Source organism: Martes martes (assembly GCF_963455335.1).
Source record: "Martes martes genome assembly, chromosome: X".
In the NCBI taxonomy this organism is placed as follows: Eukaryota; Metazoa; Chordata; class Mammalia; order Carnivora; family Mustelidae; genus Martes; species Martes martes.
The window spans coordinates 14,010,613-14,031,758 of record NC_137897.1 but is presented as its reverse complement, the minus strand read 5'-3'; the positions used below and the strand labels follow the sequence as shown (position 1 = coordinate 14,031,758).

Here is a 21,146-nt window from a genome sequence, read left to right as displayed (position 1 = left end):
GCAGGAGAGGGAGAAGCAGGCTTCCCGCCGAGCAGGGAGCCCGATGTGGGGCTCGATCCCAGGACTCTGGGATCATGACCTGAACCGAAGGCAGATGCCCAACGACTGAGCCACCCAGGCGCCCCTGAAGTTTTTTTTTTTAATAAAGATTTTACTTATTTGACAGAGATCACAAGTAGGCAGAGAGGCAGGCAGAGAGAGAGGAGGAAGCAGGCTCCCTGCTGAGCAGAGAGCCCGATGCGGGGCTCGATCCCAGGACTCTGGGATCATGATCGGAGCCGAAGACAGAGGCTTTAACCCACTGAGGCACCCAGTCGCCCCTGCAATTGAAGTTCTAAGGAGAGAACTGGGTCTTGAGCCCTGGTGAGTTGTCCTTTTCTGCCAGCCCCGGGAGCCCATACTCCGGGGTCCACCAGAGAGAGGGGACGAGGAGGACAAGGCCTTGTGCCCTCCCTACTCAGGCTCTGCCATGTTTCCTGACCGACCGATGCTGGGGCTTAAACTCTATCACGGGCTCAAATATCCTGTGGGGCAAGATCCAAATCGCCCACTCTCCAGTCGCTGGGACGGCAGCCTCTGGGTTGTGCTCCCACGGATTTAAGATTGGACTGCAGATCGTGGGCACCCTCAGCCTTTCTCCATGTCACCAGACAGTGCCCGCGGAGGTGTGTGACCAGGGCCCTTCTCACGGAAAGGGCAGAGTGCCCCTTGGCTGGAGCGCCGGCCACCTCTTCAGTCCCAGCCTCTTTCTTCTTCCTTCGGTCAGGATGGCAGAGTTATGTTGACCTGACAGCGTGTGCCAAGGGGAATAGAATTTCAGCTGAAAGTGCATCAAAATCTGAATTTTAATTTCAGGCAAAGGAGTCTCTTCTCTTATTTTTGTGTTTTAGACATACTTCCTTCGAGTGTCCTTTTTTTTTTTTTTTTTTTAAACAGCAAGGTTGTTTAAAGGAAAAGCATATTTATTCTGGCATCACACTTACTTTAGAAATTCAAGCATCTTTTAATATGAGGTAGACAGACTTGAAGTCATTTCTTGAAGTAAAACCTACATAGGGAAAGTGCGCATATCACAGGCGAGCAGCTCGATGAATTTTCACAAACCTAATACATCTAACAGAAGTTAACACCGAGATAAAGAAACAGGACATCACCTTCTTATCCCCCTTGTAACTCCCTCCAGTCACTAACTTCTCCCAGCCCGCTAATCTGATTGTTGGTTTGGCCTGTTTTACACTTTGCATAAACGGAATCACATTGTGTGCATGCTTTCTTGTCTGATTTCCTTTGCTCAGTATCGTTTATGAATTCTGTCTGTCCTCAATGGTTCATGCTTGCTTCTCGCTGTTTGGCATTCCGTTTTGTGACTATACCACCGCAAAGTTTTCAATCCATTCTACTGCTGATGGACATTTGAGTAGCTTTCAATCTAGGGCTATTAGAAAGACCCTGCTTTGAACACTCTTGTTCATATCCTTCAGCAAACCTACACACTCCTTTTTGTTGGGTATACACCTAGAAGGGCAATTGCCGGACATGGGGTTAGTTGTATACCCAGTTTCAATCGATTCTGCCAAATAGTAGTGTATGAGATTTTTGGCGGCTCTGCATAATATGAAGTCTATTTTCTAGTAAGTCGAAGATATACAAGTGTTAAGTTAATGCAAACAGAAACAATTAAGTCCTTTGGCATATCATTAAACCCGTTTATTGAAACTGTTTCCCCCCTTATCATAATTGTGCCTCCAACTTGTTGTGTAACCTGGATGAGCTTCCTGACCTCTACTCTCTCTTAATCCACCCAGTCAACAGTCTCTCTCAAAACACTTTCCATTCATTTATCCACCTAGAATGTTGTGAGTGTTAATAAGCCGGCGTTTGCAAAACAAATTCAACCCCTCCCACAAAGCTGAGTCTTAACCTGGGGTTGTGTCTAGCACGGCAGAGTCAGCCAGGATGTGTTCTGCAGACCTGCATTTTATAAACACCTTCTCCAGAGCTGTGAATGCAATTCAGACTAGAATCTTGTTTTGGTGGTAAAGAACAATGGAATATTCTCCCGCAGGTTTTTAACAAAGGAGAATGGTGCCTTTAAAGTGATCAACCGTTTTGCAAATATAGGAACTATTTGACTATAAAGGGTAGGGTGGAAGTGAATGGTTGGGCAGCAGTGGAAGGAAGCAGGGAGGGAATTCAGAGTGCTTATCTCCCCCCCCCCCATCTCTGTCTCTACAAGTAATTAGAATTGTACAACCGGGTCCAGGCCCTACTTAGTCCATTTTTCCATCTGTAACATGGGGTACTTTGAAAAGCTGGTTAGGTGATTTGTAAGTCCTATCCAGATTTAGTTCTTACTCTGTGAACGTGCACAGGGAGAAGATGCTAACAGAAAAGATAGAAGGGACCAGAGACAGCTCACTCCATATACACCCCCCCCCCCCCATTCTCCAGCACACACGCACACACTCAGCAAGTAGAGTGCTGGGGATCCCAGTTTTTAGGTATCCGGTGTAACCTGTCATAGCCGTGGACCTAAAACCTTTCCCAGAAAATTTTCCTTTTACGGATCTCTCCGAATCCCCCTCCAGTGGTTCGACATTATGATCTCTACATTGGGAATCCTGTGGCAGAGGGGCGACCTCGGGACTCCCACCCATCACAGTGCACGGTGCCGAAAACAGTGAGCCGGGCATTTGGGTACCAGGGCGACCCCTAAAGGTGAGAGGATGGGTTTGGAGGTTTGGGGGTCTCCAAGGAGCGCGCCGGACCCGACGCCGGGCATCCGAGGGTCGCGCGGTCCGGGGAGTCCCGAAGCGTCGCGGGGGCCTCTGCAGGGGTGGGGTGGACGGCCCAGCCCGCGGGCCGCGATTCTCTCCCCGCCCCCCTGCCCCGAGCTCCCCGCCGGGCTTCGGCCGGTCGCGCCACTGGCTCACGCCCTCCTCCCCTCCGCGCCCCGCCCGCTCCCCACCTCCGCGTCCAGCCTCCGCGCCCAGCCTCGCCGCCGCCGAGCGCCGGACGCGCCACGCCGCGCTGGGCTGCTGGAGAGCAGGCGGGCGAGCGGTCCCGGAGCGGCGGGGGCGGCGCCCAGCCCGCGGGAAGGGGGAGGGACGCGGCCGGAGGGAAAAGGAGGGCCGGAGGGTGCCAGCGGCCAGCGGGTCTGCCGGGATTGGCAGGTAAGCGCGCAGCGCCGGGATGAGGTTTTTCCCTCGGGCTCCTGAGACCCAGCCCGGGAGCGGATGGCGGGCGCGGGCGACTCGGGCGGAGCGCCTGGACCTGGAGGGCGACGGGACAGCGGGGCGAACGCTCCCTCCGCCCGGCTGCGGCTCTGAGTCGGAGCCGGGGCCGCCCTGTGAGGCAGAGGCCGAGCTCCGGGGGCCGGCACCCCGACCGTGGGAGAGCGCGCGCCACGGGAGAGGGGGCTCCGGCGACGCGTTCTCGGAGGGGTGAGGGGGTCGGCGTGTGTATCTAAAAGCTTCAAACGGACTCCAACTCTCCCCGCCCCTCCGGGAGACGAACTCCCGCATCTCGTTCGCGCGGACGGCCCTCGAAACCAGACCCTTGGGGGACTCAGTTTACCGCTCCGGCCGTGGGGTGCGTTGGAGCTTGCGGAGCGCGAACGCGCCGCGGGCCCCAGACGGCTCCGCGCGGCGCTGTCTGGTGGGACCCAGAGCAGGTGGCGGGGGCGGGGGGCGCGGCGGGATGGAGCTGCAGCTCGAAGCCTGGGGGTGAGCATGGGGAGCCAGGAGGAGGCCGGAGGTCTCGGGCGAGCGCTTTCCGGCTGGGACTCGCCCTTTCGAGACTCCAGAACTATATACAAGGTGAGGAGGAGACGGGCTTTGCCCGCGTCAGATGAGGCAGGAGGCAGAGGTTTTCCGTGGCTGCCTGGATAGTGACACTTCTTAGTTTGTACTCTCCACGAATCCCTGGGGAGTCTTGCTAAACTGCAGAGTCTGATTCGGTAGGTCTGGGGTGGGACTCGACAGCCTGCATTTCTAACAAGCCCCCACGTGATGCTGATGCTTGGGCTCCATGGACCACATTTTCTACGGTAGGCACAGCAGAAGTACTTTCTGTCCAACAGGCTGAAAACCTAGGAAAGTGAGAGACGAGGGGAAGAGGTCCTAAGACTTTATCAGTCCCAGCTCCACCCCAAACACACACATGAAAATGACTGCTACTCGTTAAGAAGCGAAGTGCTTTACTTTTCTTACTAGCTTACTACCCAAATACATTATCTGTTAGTCGAGCTGGCTTCGTGGGCATGCAACCTGTATTTTGGTCTTCACGCTTTGCTGTCGCTGTTGAAATTCTTAGTCATTTTTTGAGCAAGGGGCTTCGCATTTTCGTTCTGCCCTGGGGCTCACAAATTGTGTAGCGAATCCTAATAGTCCCCGTTGGCAGAAGTAGCACCTGTTTCTTTGATCAGGGTTAGGAGCTGGTGGGTGATGGAGAGTGAAGGTTTATTAAGCCAAAGTCTAGCCGAATGTTGCCGTTCCTCCCGTCTTTCTTCCTTTCTCTTTGGCTATTTTAAGAGATAAGCCTGGGAGTGTAACCTCAGTTATACATGGTATGCCAATATGTATTGCTTTATTAATATTAATAATTAACAGTTTATCAAGAGCTTTTTTACTAATAGGAAATACAGTTAAGTTCGACCTCATAATAATTTGTAAATTAAGTGACAAAATACGTGTTATTCCCAAAATATTTGGGGAGACCTGTTTAGTGTCTCGGAGTTTTGCTTAGTTAAGATCTGAAACGAGCTGGACATTGCTTGGTTTGGCTGCTTTTACAGCTCAAATGCAAATCTGGAAAACGAAAAGTGGCCAAATTTTGTAGCTGTTCAGGGGTATTGTTTTACAGGGCCTCAGCGGGATGCCAAGCCCTGATCGGATTCCCACCGCTTTTACCTCCCCACATGCCTGCAAGGTGACTTTCCTTAAAAGGGGGATAGAGCAGATTCTGCTATTGAAAAACACTGAAGGAATGCAGCGTGTTTTCCGTGTGAGTAATTCTTGCCCACAGACTCCAGGTGTGTTTGATTTTCTAGAAAAAAACGGTTGGAAACACAGAAAAGAAAAAGAAGCTGAACTTTAATTATGGATATGATTTTGTTCAGGAGAGGGAGAAAACATCTTGAGAACTGGAATTTCATTGGCAGGTTGGGCAGGGAAAGGAGAGCTGCTGTGTTTTTAGTACCATGAACAGCCTTCCAGAAATGGCAAAGTGAGTTTGCTCAGGTGTTAGGGAGCCGGTTAAGAAGCTGCTTTTGTGTGGCCTACGTGTTGGTTCCAGGGGCTCTGGTGTGGTTGTGGTGTGGCTGAGTCTGATTTGGGATTCAGAGGGGGACATCACTGCATAGGTTCCTGGTGCTTTCACTGCTCACAAGAAACTGACAAACACATTTTTCCATTTTGCTGCCTGAGAGTGCCAAGTCCCTTTCAATACTCCCTACAAATTGGGAAGAGCACCCTCAACAACAACAAAAAAAAAGGTGGGCAGAGAATGTGTATCCATGATGTTAATAATTTGGAAGCTAGAAATGAGATTCCGCCTTTAACAAAAACCCAGGAGCTGGTTTTGAGGCCTTGCTGAGAAAGGCCTTCCCTACCCCAAGATAGAGGGCAAAATATTCTTTTAAAATGTGTATGGTGGGGGGCCTGGGTGGCTCAGTGGGTTAAGCCTCTGCCTTCGGCTCGGGATCGAGTCCCGCATCGGGCTCTCTGCTCAGCGGCTCCCCCCGCCCCCCCCCCCCCCCCCCGCCTGCCTCTCTGCCTGCTTGTGATCTGTCAAATAAACAAATAAAATCTTAAAAATAAATAAATAAAATGTGTATGCTTTTTAAAATATGTGGGTCTTTAATCCACATGGAACTTGTTTTGGGAACATGGTATGAGGTGGGGGGGCACTGGAAATTAAGAAATGGGCTTAACATTTGGTAAAAATTAAAATAAATTCTCTCAATCAAATAAGAGTCTCTGAACACTCTGTTCCATTTTATAAATCTACTTAATTAATTCTTGAGTTGACTCCATGTTTTTGAGATTGAGGCATAATTTATGTATAATAATATTCACCATCTTTGTGTACAGTTTTAAACATTTTGACAGATTCATATGGCCATCTAATGAGCACCACAGCAAGACAGAAGAATTTGGTCACTCCAGAAAATTCCTTTTTGACCCTCTGTAGTCAGCTGCCTCCACCACACTCAGCCCCTGGCAACCGTTGATTTGCTTTCTGTTGCTGTAACTTTATCTTTTCCAGAATGCCGAGCAACTGGATTCATACATGATGTGGCCTTCTGAGCGTGGCTTCTTTCACCTCACGTAATGCATTTGAGATTTCTCAGTGTCGTGTGAATCAGTAATGTGTTCCTTTTTATTGCTGAGTACTATTCCACAGTTTCTCCATTCTCTGACTTTCTCTGCTTATGGATAGGGCCCCTGTGAACGTTGAAAGACAGCTTCCTGTGTGAACATACACTTTCATTCAGGTAAATACCTCCAAGTAGGATTGCCGCTGGGTTACATGGTAAATCTAACTTTCTAAGAAACGGCCAGCCTTTCCCCAAGCGGCTACGCACCGCCGCCGGCCACGTATGAGAGGTCAGCTGCGTGCGCTGCTCCCCGTCGGCACTTGGTATTGTCAGTTGATTTTGTCTTAGCCTTTCCAGTGGGTTTGTGGTGGCCACGCTCTGTGGTTTCAGTTTGCACTTCCCTAATGACTAGTGATGTTGAGCATCTTTTCATGTGCTTTTTGGTCATTTGTATATCTTATGAAATGTCTGTTTTTCTAGATTGTATTGGCTGAGTGAGTCATGAGAGCTCTGCATGTGTCATATATCTGGATACAGGTCAGATATCTATTGCAAACATTTTCTTTTCATCTGTGGCTTGCCTTTGCATTTTCTTTCTTTTTGTGATGTGAGAACTCTTAACTTGAGAGCTCCCCTCTTAAATTTTTAAGTGTATAGTAGAGGACTGTTCACTATAGGTGTCGTGACGAGCGGCCGATCTAGTAGAATGGATTCATTGTGCACAGCTGAAGCTTTATGACCATTGAATGCTAACTCCCCATTTCCCCTGCCCCCAGCCCCTGGCAACCACCATCCTACCCTTTGTTTCTATGAGTTTGACTATTTTATTTGACTTTCACATCATAAAAGTGGAATTAATGATGTTTTTTTGAAGAGTAGAAGATTTCTTCTTCTTTTTTTAAATAAGAATAGCTTTGATCTTTTTTTTTTTAAGATTTTATTTATTTATTTGACAGGTAGAGATCACAAGTAGGCAGAGAGGCAGGCAGAGAGAGAGAGGAGGAAGCAGGCTCCCTGCTGAGCAGAGAGTCCGATGTGGGGCTCGATGCCAGGACCCTGGGAACATGACCTGAGCTGAAGGCAGAGGCTTTAACCCACTGAGCCACCCAGGTGCCCCAGAGTAGAAGATTTCAATTTGATAAAGTCTAATTTATCAGGTTTTGTTCCTTCTGTAGATAGCAGTTTTAGTAACCTGATAAATCTTTGTCTACTTCACCATTACCAGGATTTTTTCTGGACATTTTATCGTTTTGTCTTTTTATGGCTTCATTTCGGTTAACTTTTGTATGGGTCAAGATTCACTTTTGTTCATATAGATGATAGCCAGTCCTTCCAATATGATTTGTTGAAAAGACCGTACTTCCCTCCTTGTATTCCCTTGGCCCCTTTGTCAAAAATTAATTGACTGTATATGTGTGGGTTTGTTTATTTATTTATGTATTTATTTTAGAGACGGGGTGGGAGGGGATGTGGTGTGGTAGAGAGGGGAGGAGAAAGAGGGAGAGAGGGAGAGAGAGAACAGCATCTTAAGCAGGCTCCATGCCCAGTGCAGCCTGACGTGGGGCTCGATCTCACAACCCTGAGATCCTGACCTGAGCCAAAATCAAGAGTCGGACGCTTCACTGACTGAGCCACCCAGGCGCCCCTGTGTGCATTCATTTTTGAATTCTGTTCTGTTTCATTCATCTGTATGTCTGTCCTCATGCCTATACTACATTGTAGGTCTTACACATTCTTATAAGGTGAATTCCTAGATTCTTTTGTGGGTATACTTTTTATTGCTTTTAGAAATTGTATCATTTATTCCCATTTCATTTTACACTTCCAGTACTCTTGTGTAGAAAGGTTATTTATTTTTTCGTGGGTCCATCCATATTCAAGCCATGCTACTGAACTTTTATAAGTTCAAAGTTCTTCTAGTGAGTTTTCTTGGATTTTTAAGGTAGAGAGTCAAACTATCTGGAAATGAAACAATATAGGGATTTCCCCTCCCCACTCCCCATATTTTCTCTCGTTTTACTTGCTTGCCTTAGTGGTTAGGCTTCCTTCTAGGGCACTGTTGAGGAGTATCTGATTTGGGTGGGAATGAGTCTGACACTTTCCTAACGGGTATTGTGCTTGCTCTAACATTCTGGTCGTTATTCTTATTACTATCTTCAGGAAGTTTCTTTGCATTTGGAGCTTCTAAATGTCTCAAGTTTAATTTTAAAATTTCGTGTTCTGCTTAGATTCTTTTTTTTCCATTGAAAAAGCCTAACAGTTTAGAGGTGAGTCACTCTTCCCAGCTTCTACGGAGGGTCATATTTTGATCTCCCTGGAGGAGAAGGTTAAAGTGTAATACAAGTCAGTTGTTTCATTTAGACTATGAAGATACTACCTTTGGAGCTTTTAATAATGTCCTCATTTGGGAGGATGCCAGGGACAGCAAGAAAGGAAGAAAATAAAGGGACAGATTATATAACTGACTTATGAATAAATAAGCTAACTTTTGGTAGCGTTTTCAAACTTTCTTGCCTGCCATCCATAGTGAGAAGTACATTTTACATCTCAGCCTAGTATGAACCTACCTATATAAGATAGAAATAGGATCTTACAAAGTCTCATGCATTTTGGCTTTGTGCAGTGTACTCTGATAGTTTCATTTTCCTCCCGTCTGTTCTATTTCATCTAAAAATGATGATCATTACCCTGTAAATGGATGCAACCACTCTTTCATAAAACGTTGTTTTATAAACCTGTCCCTTTAGTTTCTAAGCCCCCCCGACTGCTACCCGGTGTCCTAGACAGATTTATTTCATATCAGGTCCTGGCTATGCTGCAAAGTGAGGCATTTCACTCTCGGATTACTGCGTGGCCTCTAAACCAGCATCCACCCTTGACCCCAAAGAACAGCTTGGAAATGCAGTCCCTGGAAACCCACTGCCCCGAACCCTCTAATAACCTCTACCACACTTCAAATAAGACCCAGTTCCTCACTGTAGCCTCTGAGGCCCTATGTGGCCTTCACCCCCATTCTCACACTTTCCCCAAACACGCGGGCGTTTGCTCTGCTGCCCTTACGGAGCACCATTTCAAATGTTCACACAACTTGTTGCCATCCTTCCCAAACGACATTCCCCGCTAACCGCTGTGAATGGGCTGTGAGTGGCCGTCCCCACATCCTGCTTTTGTTTTCTGCCTAATGACTCGTTATCTGCAATTGTATCATTTAATTATTGGTTCACGGATTCCTTGTCTTCTTTCTCCTGCTGGAATATAAATTCCCAGAGAGCGAGGATTTTGTGTGTCTTGCTCAGTGTTGTGTTCTCAGGACCTAGAGTGGGGGATATGGTAGGTGCTCAGTAAGTATTGGTCAACCGGATGAAGGAGGGTGCCTGGAATCTAGAAGAAATCAGGCCACTAATCCTAAGAGAATTTCAGTGTACTCTCTGCTTTTCTGTTCCATTTTATTTTATTTTTTTATTATTATTTTTTAAAGATTTTATTTATTTATTTGACAGATCACAAGTAGGCAGAGAGGCAGGTGTAGAGAGAGAGAGGACTAAGAAGCAGGCTCCCTGCTGAGCAGAGAGCCTGATGCGGGACTCGATCCCAGGACCCTGAGACCATGACCTGAGACGAAGGCAGAGGCTTAACCCACTGAGGCACCCAGGCGCCCTCTGTTCCATTTTAGTATAGCACTTTCTGTTGGTTAAGGATGGAGTATATTCTAATGTAAGCTGTTCATTAATCAACAGACATCTGGTGTCTACTGCATTTCTGATTCTTCGATGGTGATAATGATAGCTAATAGCTAATATTTAATGAGCAGACACTGGTTTTCCTGCTTTACACATATTCACTCATTTAATCCTTCCAACTTCTTGAGGCATGTGCTGCTATCATTTTACAGATGAGGAAACCGAGGCACAAGAGGTTAAGTAATTTGGCCAAGGTCATATGAAAAGTAACTAATGGATCTAGGCTTTGAACACAGACCATGTGATTTCATAGCCGACACAGTGCTCATGGCAACAGGGAGCATATACAGTTCCTAACTTTTATCAACACGTCATGTTTATGGCCTTTATTCTCTTACGGAGTGGTCCCCCCCCCCCAAAGATTTTTATTTATTTATTTGACAGACAGAGATCACAAGTAGGCAGAGAGGGGTGGGGGAAGCAGACTCCCTGCTGAACAGAGAGCCCGATGGGGGGCTTGATCCCAGGACTCTGGGATCATGACCTGAGCCGAAGGCAGAGGCTTTAACCCACTGAGCCACCCAGGCGCCCCATTACGGAGTGGTTCTTCACCAGGGCCGATTTTGCCTGTTGTGACTGGCAGAGGTGGGGGTGCTACCGACATCTAGTGGGTAAAGGCCAGGATGTTGTTAAACATCCTGTGATGCACGGAACCCTCGCCCCCCATACTCCCCCACCGAGAATGATCTGGCCCCAAAGCCCACAGTATTGGACTTGAGAAATCCTGCCTTAGCACAGTAGTTCTGAAAGCTGGCTGACAGCTCAAATCATTTGGGGAGTTTTCAGAATCCATACGGACCTCTAGGTCCAGGTCCCGACCTTAGCAAACCTCGACGGCACTTTCAGCATTGCCCAGCAAGCCTACTCTGCCTGGGTGGTAGGTTTCCTTGTCTCTTCGCCAAAACAGCTGTTTGGCCCCTTTTATTGTGTCAGTCCTCCTACACCAGCTGCTGACCCAGCCTCCTTAGATCCTCCACCCAACTCATGGTGCTCCCCACTGTGCTGTGAAACCCAATGAAACGTGCCTGGTGTGTCGGAGACTGGCTGCTTTTCTGCGCTCTGTACCTCTTATCCTCTTTGCCTTCTCAAGGACATATTCTTCCCCTCCCCCCTTTTAAAAGCTTTTTATGTGGAAGGGCACAGGGCTGGCTGAGTCAGTAGCGTAGAGCACTCTTAATCTCAAGGTCATGAGTTCAAGCCCCACTTTGAGTGTGGCACCTACTTAAAACAAATAAATCAAAGCTTTTTATTTGGAAATAATTTCAAACCTTGTAAGTCAGTTGCAAAAATAAAAATTGTACAGCGAACACCCATATGCTCCTTGTCCAGATTCCTCTCTTACCCAGTTGCTCTCTCTTCTGCACTCCTGTGCGCCCACATCCCCTGTCTGAGCTGTTTGAGGGTGTTAAATGCAGTGTAGCCTCTACTCCTAAGCCCTTCGGAATGGGTTTCTGAAGAATAAGAATATTTGCTTACATAAGCACAGCGCTGCTGTCAACTTCGGTAAATTTAACATTGATATTATGCTGTTACCTAATCTGCTATTTGTTTTTGTCTGTTTGTTTACCTAATCTGCTATTTGTTTTCCAAGTTAGACAATAGACAGGATAACATCCTTTACAGCATTTTTTTTCCTTCTGGCACAGGATTTGCCCGAGGGGTGTTGACAGTGGTCTCCTCTTTTAGCATCCTTTAGTCTGGAATGTTTCCACAGCCTTTCTTTGTCTTTTATGACATTGGCAGTGTGGGGAAGGAAAAGTAATTTTTCCTCTACAAACCCCCCCCCCCAATACAAGACAGATTAACAAGAGAAAAACAAAGAACTTGAATAACATGTACACCTGGGACAGCTGAGTAACTCTGTGAAATGGCCCAAGTCACCATCTTAAGCACCATCTCCAACTAAGGCCCAGAGGAAATTTGGGGGCGGAGGGTGGAGAGGCGGTTGTGGGAGGTGAGCAGGCAAAGCCCAGTAAACAGGAGTAGGACTGTGATGCAGATTTAAGTCCTGCCTTCTCTGTTGGGGAGAGATCCTGGAGATTTAGAGTCACCCCCCTCTTCTGGGGCAGAGAGGAAGACACCCTTAAAGATGGACATTTCCCTTATACATGTAAATGTCTCCTACAAAAGGGTAATGTTTGTGAGTTTTCTGAGCTTCTCTTGCGTCTGCTTTTCTTAGAAATAATCAGTTTAAAATAATCCTTAGGCCAAAGAAGCCCGTTTTGGGGTGGCAAATGCTTCTCCCCTTCAGCATTTAGGATGCGTGCAGACTGTCTCCCTGTCTTTTTAAGAAACATCGGTCGCTTTGGGTTTGTTTGATGTTTCTTGTGATTAGATACAGATTATGCATCTTGGGTCAGAATACTGCATAGATGATATTGTGTTCTTAGGGTATCACATCTGGAGGCCCACAATCCCCAGAATTTGGTGCCTAAATGGGGTATCTCGATTGAATGGGGGCTGGCCAATGTGGGGCCACAGTCAGGTGGAGGCCAATGGTGCAGGAGGTGAAAGGATTCACCTGAGGCAGAATGAAGGAGAAGTTTACTGGCTACACCCAGGGGGTGGTGGGCAGGACAGCAGAGGGGAGGCTGTCTGCAGTGAGGCAGTGGGTGGTGGCTGTTTTTTTTGTTTTTGTTTTTTTAAATTTATTTATTTGTTAGAGAGAGAGAGCGAGCTAGCACAGGCAGACAGAGTGGCAGGCAGAGGCAAAGGGAGAAGCAGGCTCCCCGCCGAGCAAGGAGCCCGATGTGGGACTTGATCCCAGGACGCTGGGATCATGACCTGAGCCGAAGGCAGCCGCTCAACCAACTGAGCCACCCAGGCGTCCCCCGGGTGGTGGCTGTTTTTAAAGGAGGAAGATGAGGAGGTATGTGACATATGGAACCTTCCCTTCTTCTGGGAACTGTGCCTAGTTGTAAGTAGCCCATTGGCTAGTTAGGGCCTAGGGGTATTTTGAGGTGCGTGACCCAGTGGGCCTGTTGTATGCAGCCAGGGCGTCACTGTGGCCCCGTCTGCATCTTGTTGCTCAAGCCTCTTTGCCTAAAAGTGGCCTCCATGCCGATGTCCCTCTTCCTCGTTGGCGATGTTAATTTTGATCAGCTGGTCAAGGTGTTGTCTAATTTCTCCAGTGTGTGGTTACTCTTAGTGAGTCATCTGGGGGAAGACACAGATAGCCCGCTTCTCAACAGTATTTCTCCCTAGATTTAGCATTCAGTGGTGATTTTTGCCTGATCCGATCCTTAATATGATGCCTGAAAATAATGAGTTTCCAACTCCGATATTGTCTCCACATTTACCAGTTGGCCCTCACCAAGACCCCTTCCTCCCTTCCGCATTTATTTTTTTATTCATGTATTTATTATTGGTATGGACTCCAGCATTCCTATTTTTTCAGTGATTTGTAATCCATTACTGTACTTAATTGTTTTTGTTCTCATGTTGTGAAGGACGTAATTCTTAATCCTGTCCCCCTCCTTCTTTCCTGCATCAGTGCACCCCTCTCTCTTGTCTGGATCATTTCCATTAGCTCACAGTCATGTTCTAATATAGAATATCTTGTTTGTCTCCGCAGCCCCCTCCTGTCGTCTCCCCATTACTAGTCACCCCTTCTCAGAGGAGCCTCTTAAAAGACTGTACATACTTCATCACCACACATTCATCCCCTGTCTGATCTAATCAGGGTCCTGTCCTGATTCTCAGTGGACGCCATGTTGCCAAAAACGGCAGCCGCCATTTCTCTGACTGACTGTGCTTGACTCTGCAGTGGCATTTGACAAGTCGGTCATCCCCTCCTTCCATGAACACCTCCTCCTTGTGGCTGTCTTGTACTACACTTTCTACTCTATCTGGTGACTTATTCTAAGCCTTCATTTCAGACTCCTCCTCCTCTGCTCAACCTACAAAGGCTGGTGTCCCTCCAGGGACGGGGACTCCTTTTCTTCTCTTTACAGCCTCTCCTTAGATGACCCCACCAGTCTCATGGCTTTGCATTTCATCCAGGTGCCAGTACCTGCAGCCATGACCTTTCCTACCACTCAAGATTCACTGATCCATACTTTTAAAAACGTTGTATATACTCTTCCCCCCTCCCAACTTCATTGACGTGTAATTGCCGAATAGGAATTGTGCGTGTTTAAGGTGTATAATTTGCTGTTTTGTTGTAGGTATACGTTGTGAAGTAATCACCACACTCAAGTTAACATCCACCACCGCACACCTTTGTTTTAGTGTGTGTGTGAACAGTTAGGATCTACCCTTTTAGCAGACTTCAAGTATACAATATGTAGTGTTATCTGGAGTCACCACGCTATACATTGGATTCCAGAACTCATTCATTTGCACTGATTTTAGAACGTGAACTCCAGCCTCCTTAGCATGGCATTCATCCCGCACTAACCTCTGTGAGATTAAAATGTAGAGTCGATCTCATTGTCTCAGAAAATATCTGAGATTTTTATACTGGCTCAAAAATATCATTGAGAAATATTACAAAACAATGGTGATAAATTAACCAGTTCTAAGAATGTTGAAAGTTTTGGGGGTAACTTAAAACACAAAAAGGCTCAGAAATGAGAAATGGGAGCTGTAGAAATGAAAAATGGGGAAGAAAGCACAGAAAAAGTCATGCCTTAAACACCTTGTGTTTTTAAAATATTAAAATTGAGAAAAAATCTTGAAACAAAAAGACTTACTAATCCACATGGATATCTAATTGGAGTCCCGAACTCCATGTTTCCTCTAACTCCGCCTTTCCGAAGCAAAATCCTGAATCTCTGCCACCCCCAGCGCCCCAGGCCAAACCTGATTCTCTCCCCATGTCTGTCTATGGCATCACCATCCACCCACTTGCCCAAGCCCCAAGCCTGCAAATTTCACGCCCCACATCCAAAGCTCATCAGCAAATCTTGTCAATTTGGCTCCCAGAGTATATCCCAGGTGTTCCTACTTCTCTCTGCCTTCACTCTGTGTCAGTCTGCCACCATCTCGTTCTTGGATAATTGCAGTGGCCTCCTATAATCCATTTTCCATACAGCATCTAGAGAATCTTTTTAGAAGCATTAATTGGATGTCACTCCCCTACTGTTCACCTGTCTCTGTTGAGGACCACTATCCTCCTTTTCATTCTTCCAGCCCATCAAGCTCCTTTTGGTCTTTTGTACTAACTGTTGGCCCTGGAATGTTCTCTTTGTCCCCTCCCCAATCTTTCTGTGGCTGCTTTCTCATCATTTATATCTCAGTTTAAATATCACCTATGATCACTTGATCTAGAATAGCCAACATGTTACCCTCTATATCCTTCTCATCTTACTTTAATTCTCAACATTGCACTTTATCGTTGTATTTGTTTTCTTTTTTTTTTTTTTTTTTTTTTTAAATATTTTATTTATTTATTTGACAGAGAGAGATCACAGTAGACAGAGAGGCAGAGAGAGAAGCAGGCTCTCTGCTGAGCAGAGAGCCCGATGCGGGACTCGATCCCAGGACTCTGAGATCATGACCTGAGCCGAAGGCAGCGGCTTAACCCACTGAGCCACCCAGGCGCCCTGTATTTGTTTTCTTATTTGTGTATTTATTGTTCCCCCTTCCTTCTCCTTCTCTCCTTCAGCTAGAATGTGAGCAGGAACGACACTTTATCTGTAGTGCCTAGAACAGTATTTGGTATATAGTAGGTATTCAATAAATATTTGATGCATGAATGATACATTTAAATTGCCTAACATAATTTCCAGCGCTTTGAAGACACAAAATGTTCTTTTTTTAACATGAGTGTCCATCTCCTTCTGGGGCTAAGTCCAGAAGCTTCTGGAGAGAACAGTGATTTGATAAACAGATGCATATGTGTTGGGATCCTAATTATTAGAGATTCCAGACAAAGGGGAATTACATTTTACCAAGGGGTGGGGGGCAAGACAGTGCTAGAATTCCAGGAATCAACAGTGTCACATTTTTCAGTGTGGGACTTTCCTGGCCTTCCTCACTGTAAGACTGGGTCTCAGATTTTTAAGTTGACATGTTTGGGGTACCTCAGTAGCCCAATCAGTTAAGCATCTGACTCTTGATTTTAGCTCAGGTCATGATCTCAGGGTGGTGAGACAGAGCCCCATGTTGGGCTCTGCGCTCAGTGTGGAATCTGCTGGAGATTCTCCCTCTCCCTCCCCCCTCCTCTTTCTCTCTCTCAAATAATAAATAAAACAGATCTTTGAAGAATTGACATGTTTACCTTGGCATTTAGACCTGTGAATTTTCTAAACCCTCTGGATATTCGTGAATTGAATATGTGGGAGAGGGAGAGAAAGATTGGGAGGGTATGTGCTGAAGTAGTTTCCCTTCTAGGCATTGTTTGAAGATTAGCTGTGGGTCTTTTGTAAACTCTTGTAGTTTGTAAACTCTTGTAGTTCTGTGTGGTTCTAAAGGTTCTAGGAAAAGTCAGTACAAATGAACTCTACTAGTGACTTTGTTATACAGATGATTCAATTTTTGATAGAATGTATCACATATTTTAGGCTATTTGGAGAAACCATTACCCTTGACCCAGTAGGATTTACATTCTTTAAGTGAATCAATGCTCATTGTACTCATTGTTCATACATGAGTCTGCAGCTGTGTACCGTTAGTCACTCTTGTGATATTTGTCACCTATGCATCATTATTAGTCATTTTCTTTGACTAATCAGCATCCATCTTTAGTGAGAGGAGACAAGTGTGTCAGGTACCATTTCATGGATATGGATATATAGGGTCTTTTTTTTTTTTGACTCATTTGTGAAAATGGATTAAGTGTATATACATATATTTTTAATTTATTATTATTTTTAAAGATTTATTTATTTTAGAGAGAGAGAACAAGAGAGGACACAAACAGGGGGAGGGCCAGAGAGAGAGAATCTCAAGCAGACTCCCGCTGAGCATAGAGCTGGATGCGGGATTTGATCGCACAGCCCTGAGATCATAACCTGAACCGAAATCAAGAGTTGGCCGCTTAACTGACTGAGCCACCCAGGCACCCTTACGTATATTTTTAAAATTCAACTTTTAATTGAAATACACATTATACGTATTATAAATGAGCAGCTCAGTGACTTTTCACAAACCGCACACACCTGCTACCAGCCCCCCCCCACATGAAGAATTAGTACATGAGCAGCAACCGAAAGCCCCCTTCCATGTCTCCCTCTGGTCACTACATCCCCAAATTAACTGCTCTTCTCATTCAGATGTTACAGATTGATTTTGCCCGCTCTTGAATTTCATATATATGCTACCACACAGAACATCTGACTGTCTTCACTCAGTGATTGTGAGATTCATCTGTATTGTTGTGTGCACTCAGGTTGCCATATTCTGTTTATGACTGTACCGCGATTTATCCTTTCTGCGGTCAGTGGACCGTTGGCTTGTTTGGTCTTAGGCTTTTATAAATAGTGCTGTGAGAAACACTCTTGGACATATCTTTTGATGAACACATGTGTGCATTACTATCTAGTAAATACCGTAGGGGAGGAAAATAATTTCCTGTCTACACTTTCAGATTCTTGGCTGAGACCTCCCCTGCTCCCCTGGAATAAAAGATTAACAGGAGAAAAACAAATTTAGTAACATGTATACCTCCTGCCTGCGTGGCAGAGACACAGGAAAACTGAGTAACTCCCCCAAATTGTACAAGACATCATCTTAAATGCCATCTCCAGCTAAAGACAAAAGAAGATGTTGGGGTGGTGGGGAGTCAGTTATGGGGGGTTACCAGGAAAACCGCAATAGACAAGGGTCAGGTTGTTATGCAGCTCTAAGTCCTTACCTTCTCCATTGATAAGAGTTTCTAGAGATTGGGGTATATTCCTGGTACTCGAAGGGAAGCTCCCTTACAAATTGATATTGCCTTTATAAATGTAGATGTGTCTTACAAAAGGGTAACTCCTCCTGTGTCTGCTCTTTCTTAAAAATAATCAGCCTCAAGGTAATCCTTATGCCAAACAGGCACATTTTGGGGTGTCCTATTCTGCTTCCCTTAAATACATAAAAGAATGCTTTAAATACATAGTTAATCCTTGAACAATGTGGGTTTTGAACTGTGCATGTCCACTTAATATTTGGGTTTTTTACAATATAGTACTGCAAATGTGTTTTCCTTATGATTTTTTTTTTCAAAGATTTTATTTATTTATTTGAGAAAGAGAGAGTGAGAGAGCATGAACAGGGGGAGAGGTAGAGGGAGAAGGAGAAGCAGGCTCCTCACCGAGCAGGGAGCCCAACATGGGCTCAGTCCCAGGATCCTGGGATCATGACCCCAGCTGAAGGCAGATGCTTAACTTGCTGGGTCTCCCAGGTGCCCTGATTTTCTTTTCTTTGCTTTTTTTTTTTTTTTTAAAGATTGATTTATTTATTTGAGAAAGCGGTAGCAGGGGGAGGGGTGCCCTGGGGAAAAGAGAGAGAGAGAGAATTTCCAGCAGACTGCTGGCTGGGCTCACAGTCTGACACAGGGCTCGATCCCACAACCCTGAGCTCATGATCTGGACTGAAATCAAGACCTGGATGCTTAACCAACTGAGCCACCCAGGCACGCCACCACCCCCTTATCATTTTCTTAATTTTTTTTCTCAGTCCACTTTATTGTAAGAATACAGTATATAATACAGTATAGCATACAAAATATGTGTTAATTGACCGCTTATGTTATTGGTAAAGTTTTGGATCAACTGCTAGCTATTAGTCATTAAATTTCGGGAGAGTCAAAAATTATATGCAGACTATCAGCTGTGTGCGTGGGGAGGCGGGGAGGGCCAAATACCGCTAAGCCAGGCATTATTCAAGGGGCAACCATTTCTAATCATTTTCACAGCTGTCAATTTTTTTTTCTTTTGCATGCTGTTAGGATTAGTAGCCACCTTTGGACATACATGTCTGTATCCGTATACAATATTGAAGCTTTTTATTTGTAACTTGAATTCAGTTTTAGCATCAGTTGTTTTTCTTCTTTTTTTTTTTCTAAGAAGCCTGTTTCTATGCTCACTTATTCCCTTACTATCTATATGCAATGTCATTTAAAAAAATATCCTAAGAATTTTTGGTGTGCTCTTTCTTTTCCTAACACACACACACACACACATTTTGAAATGGAAAACACTCCTGGAACTGTTGAACATGTTTTTGCAGATGTTGAGGCAAAGGTTTACCCACCTGAATAGACTTGGAATGGTACAGGCTTATTAAGCCCTGATTCCTAATTTTGCCAAGAATAAAAAAGGAAGGAAGAGCAGAAAGAAGTAATTGAAAGTTTTTGAAAAACGAAAGTTTGCTTTATTTTGTTGTGATTACACCCAGGTCGGCAGGTTTTGCCCCTAGTTTATTCCACTATCCCAAGTTGCATTAACTTCCTCCCTTCCGCAGATCTGAAGTTTATTCCACAAATTGGAGAGAACGAATATAGACTGAAGGCACTTACCTTCCACTTGATTTTGATGGGAGACACAGACATTGAATGAGCTCTGTACGGAGAACAGTTAGCGAACAGTGTTAATCTGTAGCAGTGCTTTCCAAATGTACAAACTAACCACCTGCAGATGCTGATTCTGTAGCTTTGGGATGGGGCAGGAGATTTGGGGGAAAGAGGACCACGCTTTGAATAGTGAGGCTTTGGAGCACAGTTGGGGATTATGTGGAACCTTTGTCCATTGCCCATTTGCAGATGATGAACATCCTGGCCCAAGTGCCTCTCGGCTAGTCCTCCCAAGCGCTGGCCCGAGAACTAGCTCTGCGCAGTCCCTTTCAGAGGGGCAGACAAAGCCAGTGCTCTTTGAATGCTTCTTTTATCCTCCGGTAGAAATTAACCTCCCTCATCTAGTCTCTTCTCAAACGTTCCAAACACCTGAAGAGAAACTGCTGAATGCCTCAAACACACGCCAAACCAAAACACACACACACACACACACACACACACACACACACACACACCCGCACGCACACTCGAAATCCCAGCTACGGACCTGAAGAAAGGTGTGAAGCAGGGCAGGCATAAAACCAAGCTCTTCTCTCCTGGCTTCAACATCTCCCACTTCCTCATTCGTTCCCCAGAGACCGGGTGTCTGTGTCGACATCCCCGGCCCCCCAACTGCTTTGGTACACAGCAGCCCCCTTCCAGGCAGCAGCTGTGCATCTCCCTGCCCCGAGTGCACTCTGCCTGCCCCTGGGGTGGGGGGTGTTGGGAGAGCCAGGGAATTAACACTCCCCATCCCACCCCTCGAGCCACCCTCCACCCATGCCTGATGACAGTCGTAGGTAAACAGCCCAGCTCCTTTGCCCATAGGTGGGATAACGGAGACAGAAGGGCGTTCTCCACTGGTCTCCACCCCCCCACCCCCCCCCCCCCCCCGCCCCGAGTTTGCCAGGATTGAGGTTCAGTTGGCCCCAGGCGGTAACAGGGTGGGTAATGTACCTGTATTCGCTGGATTCCTGCTCGGCTCACTTCCCCATTCTCCTGTTCACTGGGATCACATCCTAAGTCAACTAACTACATGTCCTCGAATCCTTCCGCAGTCACCTCCTGGAGGAACCCCAACTATGGCAAGGTTTTTCGAGGCCAGCAGTCAGGAAGTACTTTCGTTTGTTTTAATAAAACTCCCATTACAAGAAGACAGCATGGGAGCCCCATGGGGTTCACTCAAGGAGGTTTCACCAGGGTCTAGTTCTTTTGTTGGCCCGACACTAACCATTTCCATGGCTGGAAATACACCCGATCATGGAGAGAATGCGTCTGTGTTTCTGGGCTGGTTGGGGGTCATGTCCGCAGAGCTCTTGACCACATCTTGTGGCCCCCACAAACCTCATCCTGGCTGTATCCTCCTCCATGTTCCTCTTCCTGCGATTTTCTGTTGTGGGCTCTCTCTCCAGTCCCTTGGACAAGAAACTCTTTCTTGGACCTTCCTTTTACCATGAGGGCCCCCGATGTTAAATTTCAAGGATGTACCCACACCTGTTTCCCAAGCTTTGCATCAAGGATCCGTGTTCCTCCTAGCCACGCCTTCAGCTGCCCCCGCCTTCCCCAAACTGCATTTGGGTCTGAGCCTTGGTGTAATTCAAGCCCACAAGGT

The 21,146-nt window shown here is 46.2% G+C and overlaps 1 protein-coding gene across 1 annotated transcript in view; it reads left to right on the top strand.

Moving 5' to 3' along the window:
* Positions 1-3,731: 3,731 nt before the first annotated feature.
* ADGRG2 (adhesion G protein-coupled receptor G2) overlaps positions 3,732-21,146 on the top strand; it is a gene marked incomplete at both ends in the record, with an annotated part of 89,068 nt that continues 71,653 nt past the window's right edge. Inside the window, 3 exons of the mRNA XM_080794914.1 lie at positions 3,732-3,818; positions 4,864-5,004; positions 6,268-6,329. Coding sequence (XP_080651040.1) covers positions 3,732-3,818; positions 4,864-5,004; positions 6,268-6,329 — 290 coding nt within the window. The remainder of the gene's footprint in view (positions 3,819-4,863; positions 5,005-6,267; positions 6,330-21,146) is intronic.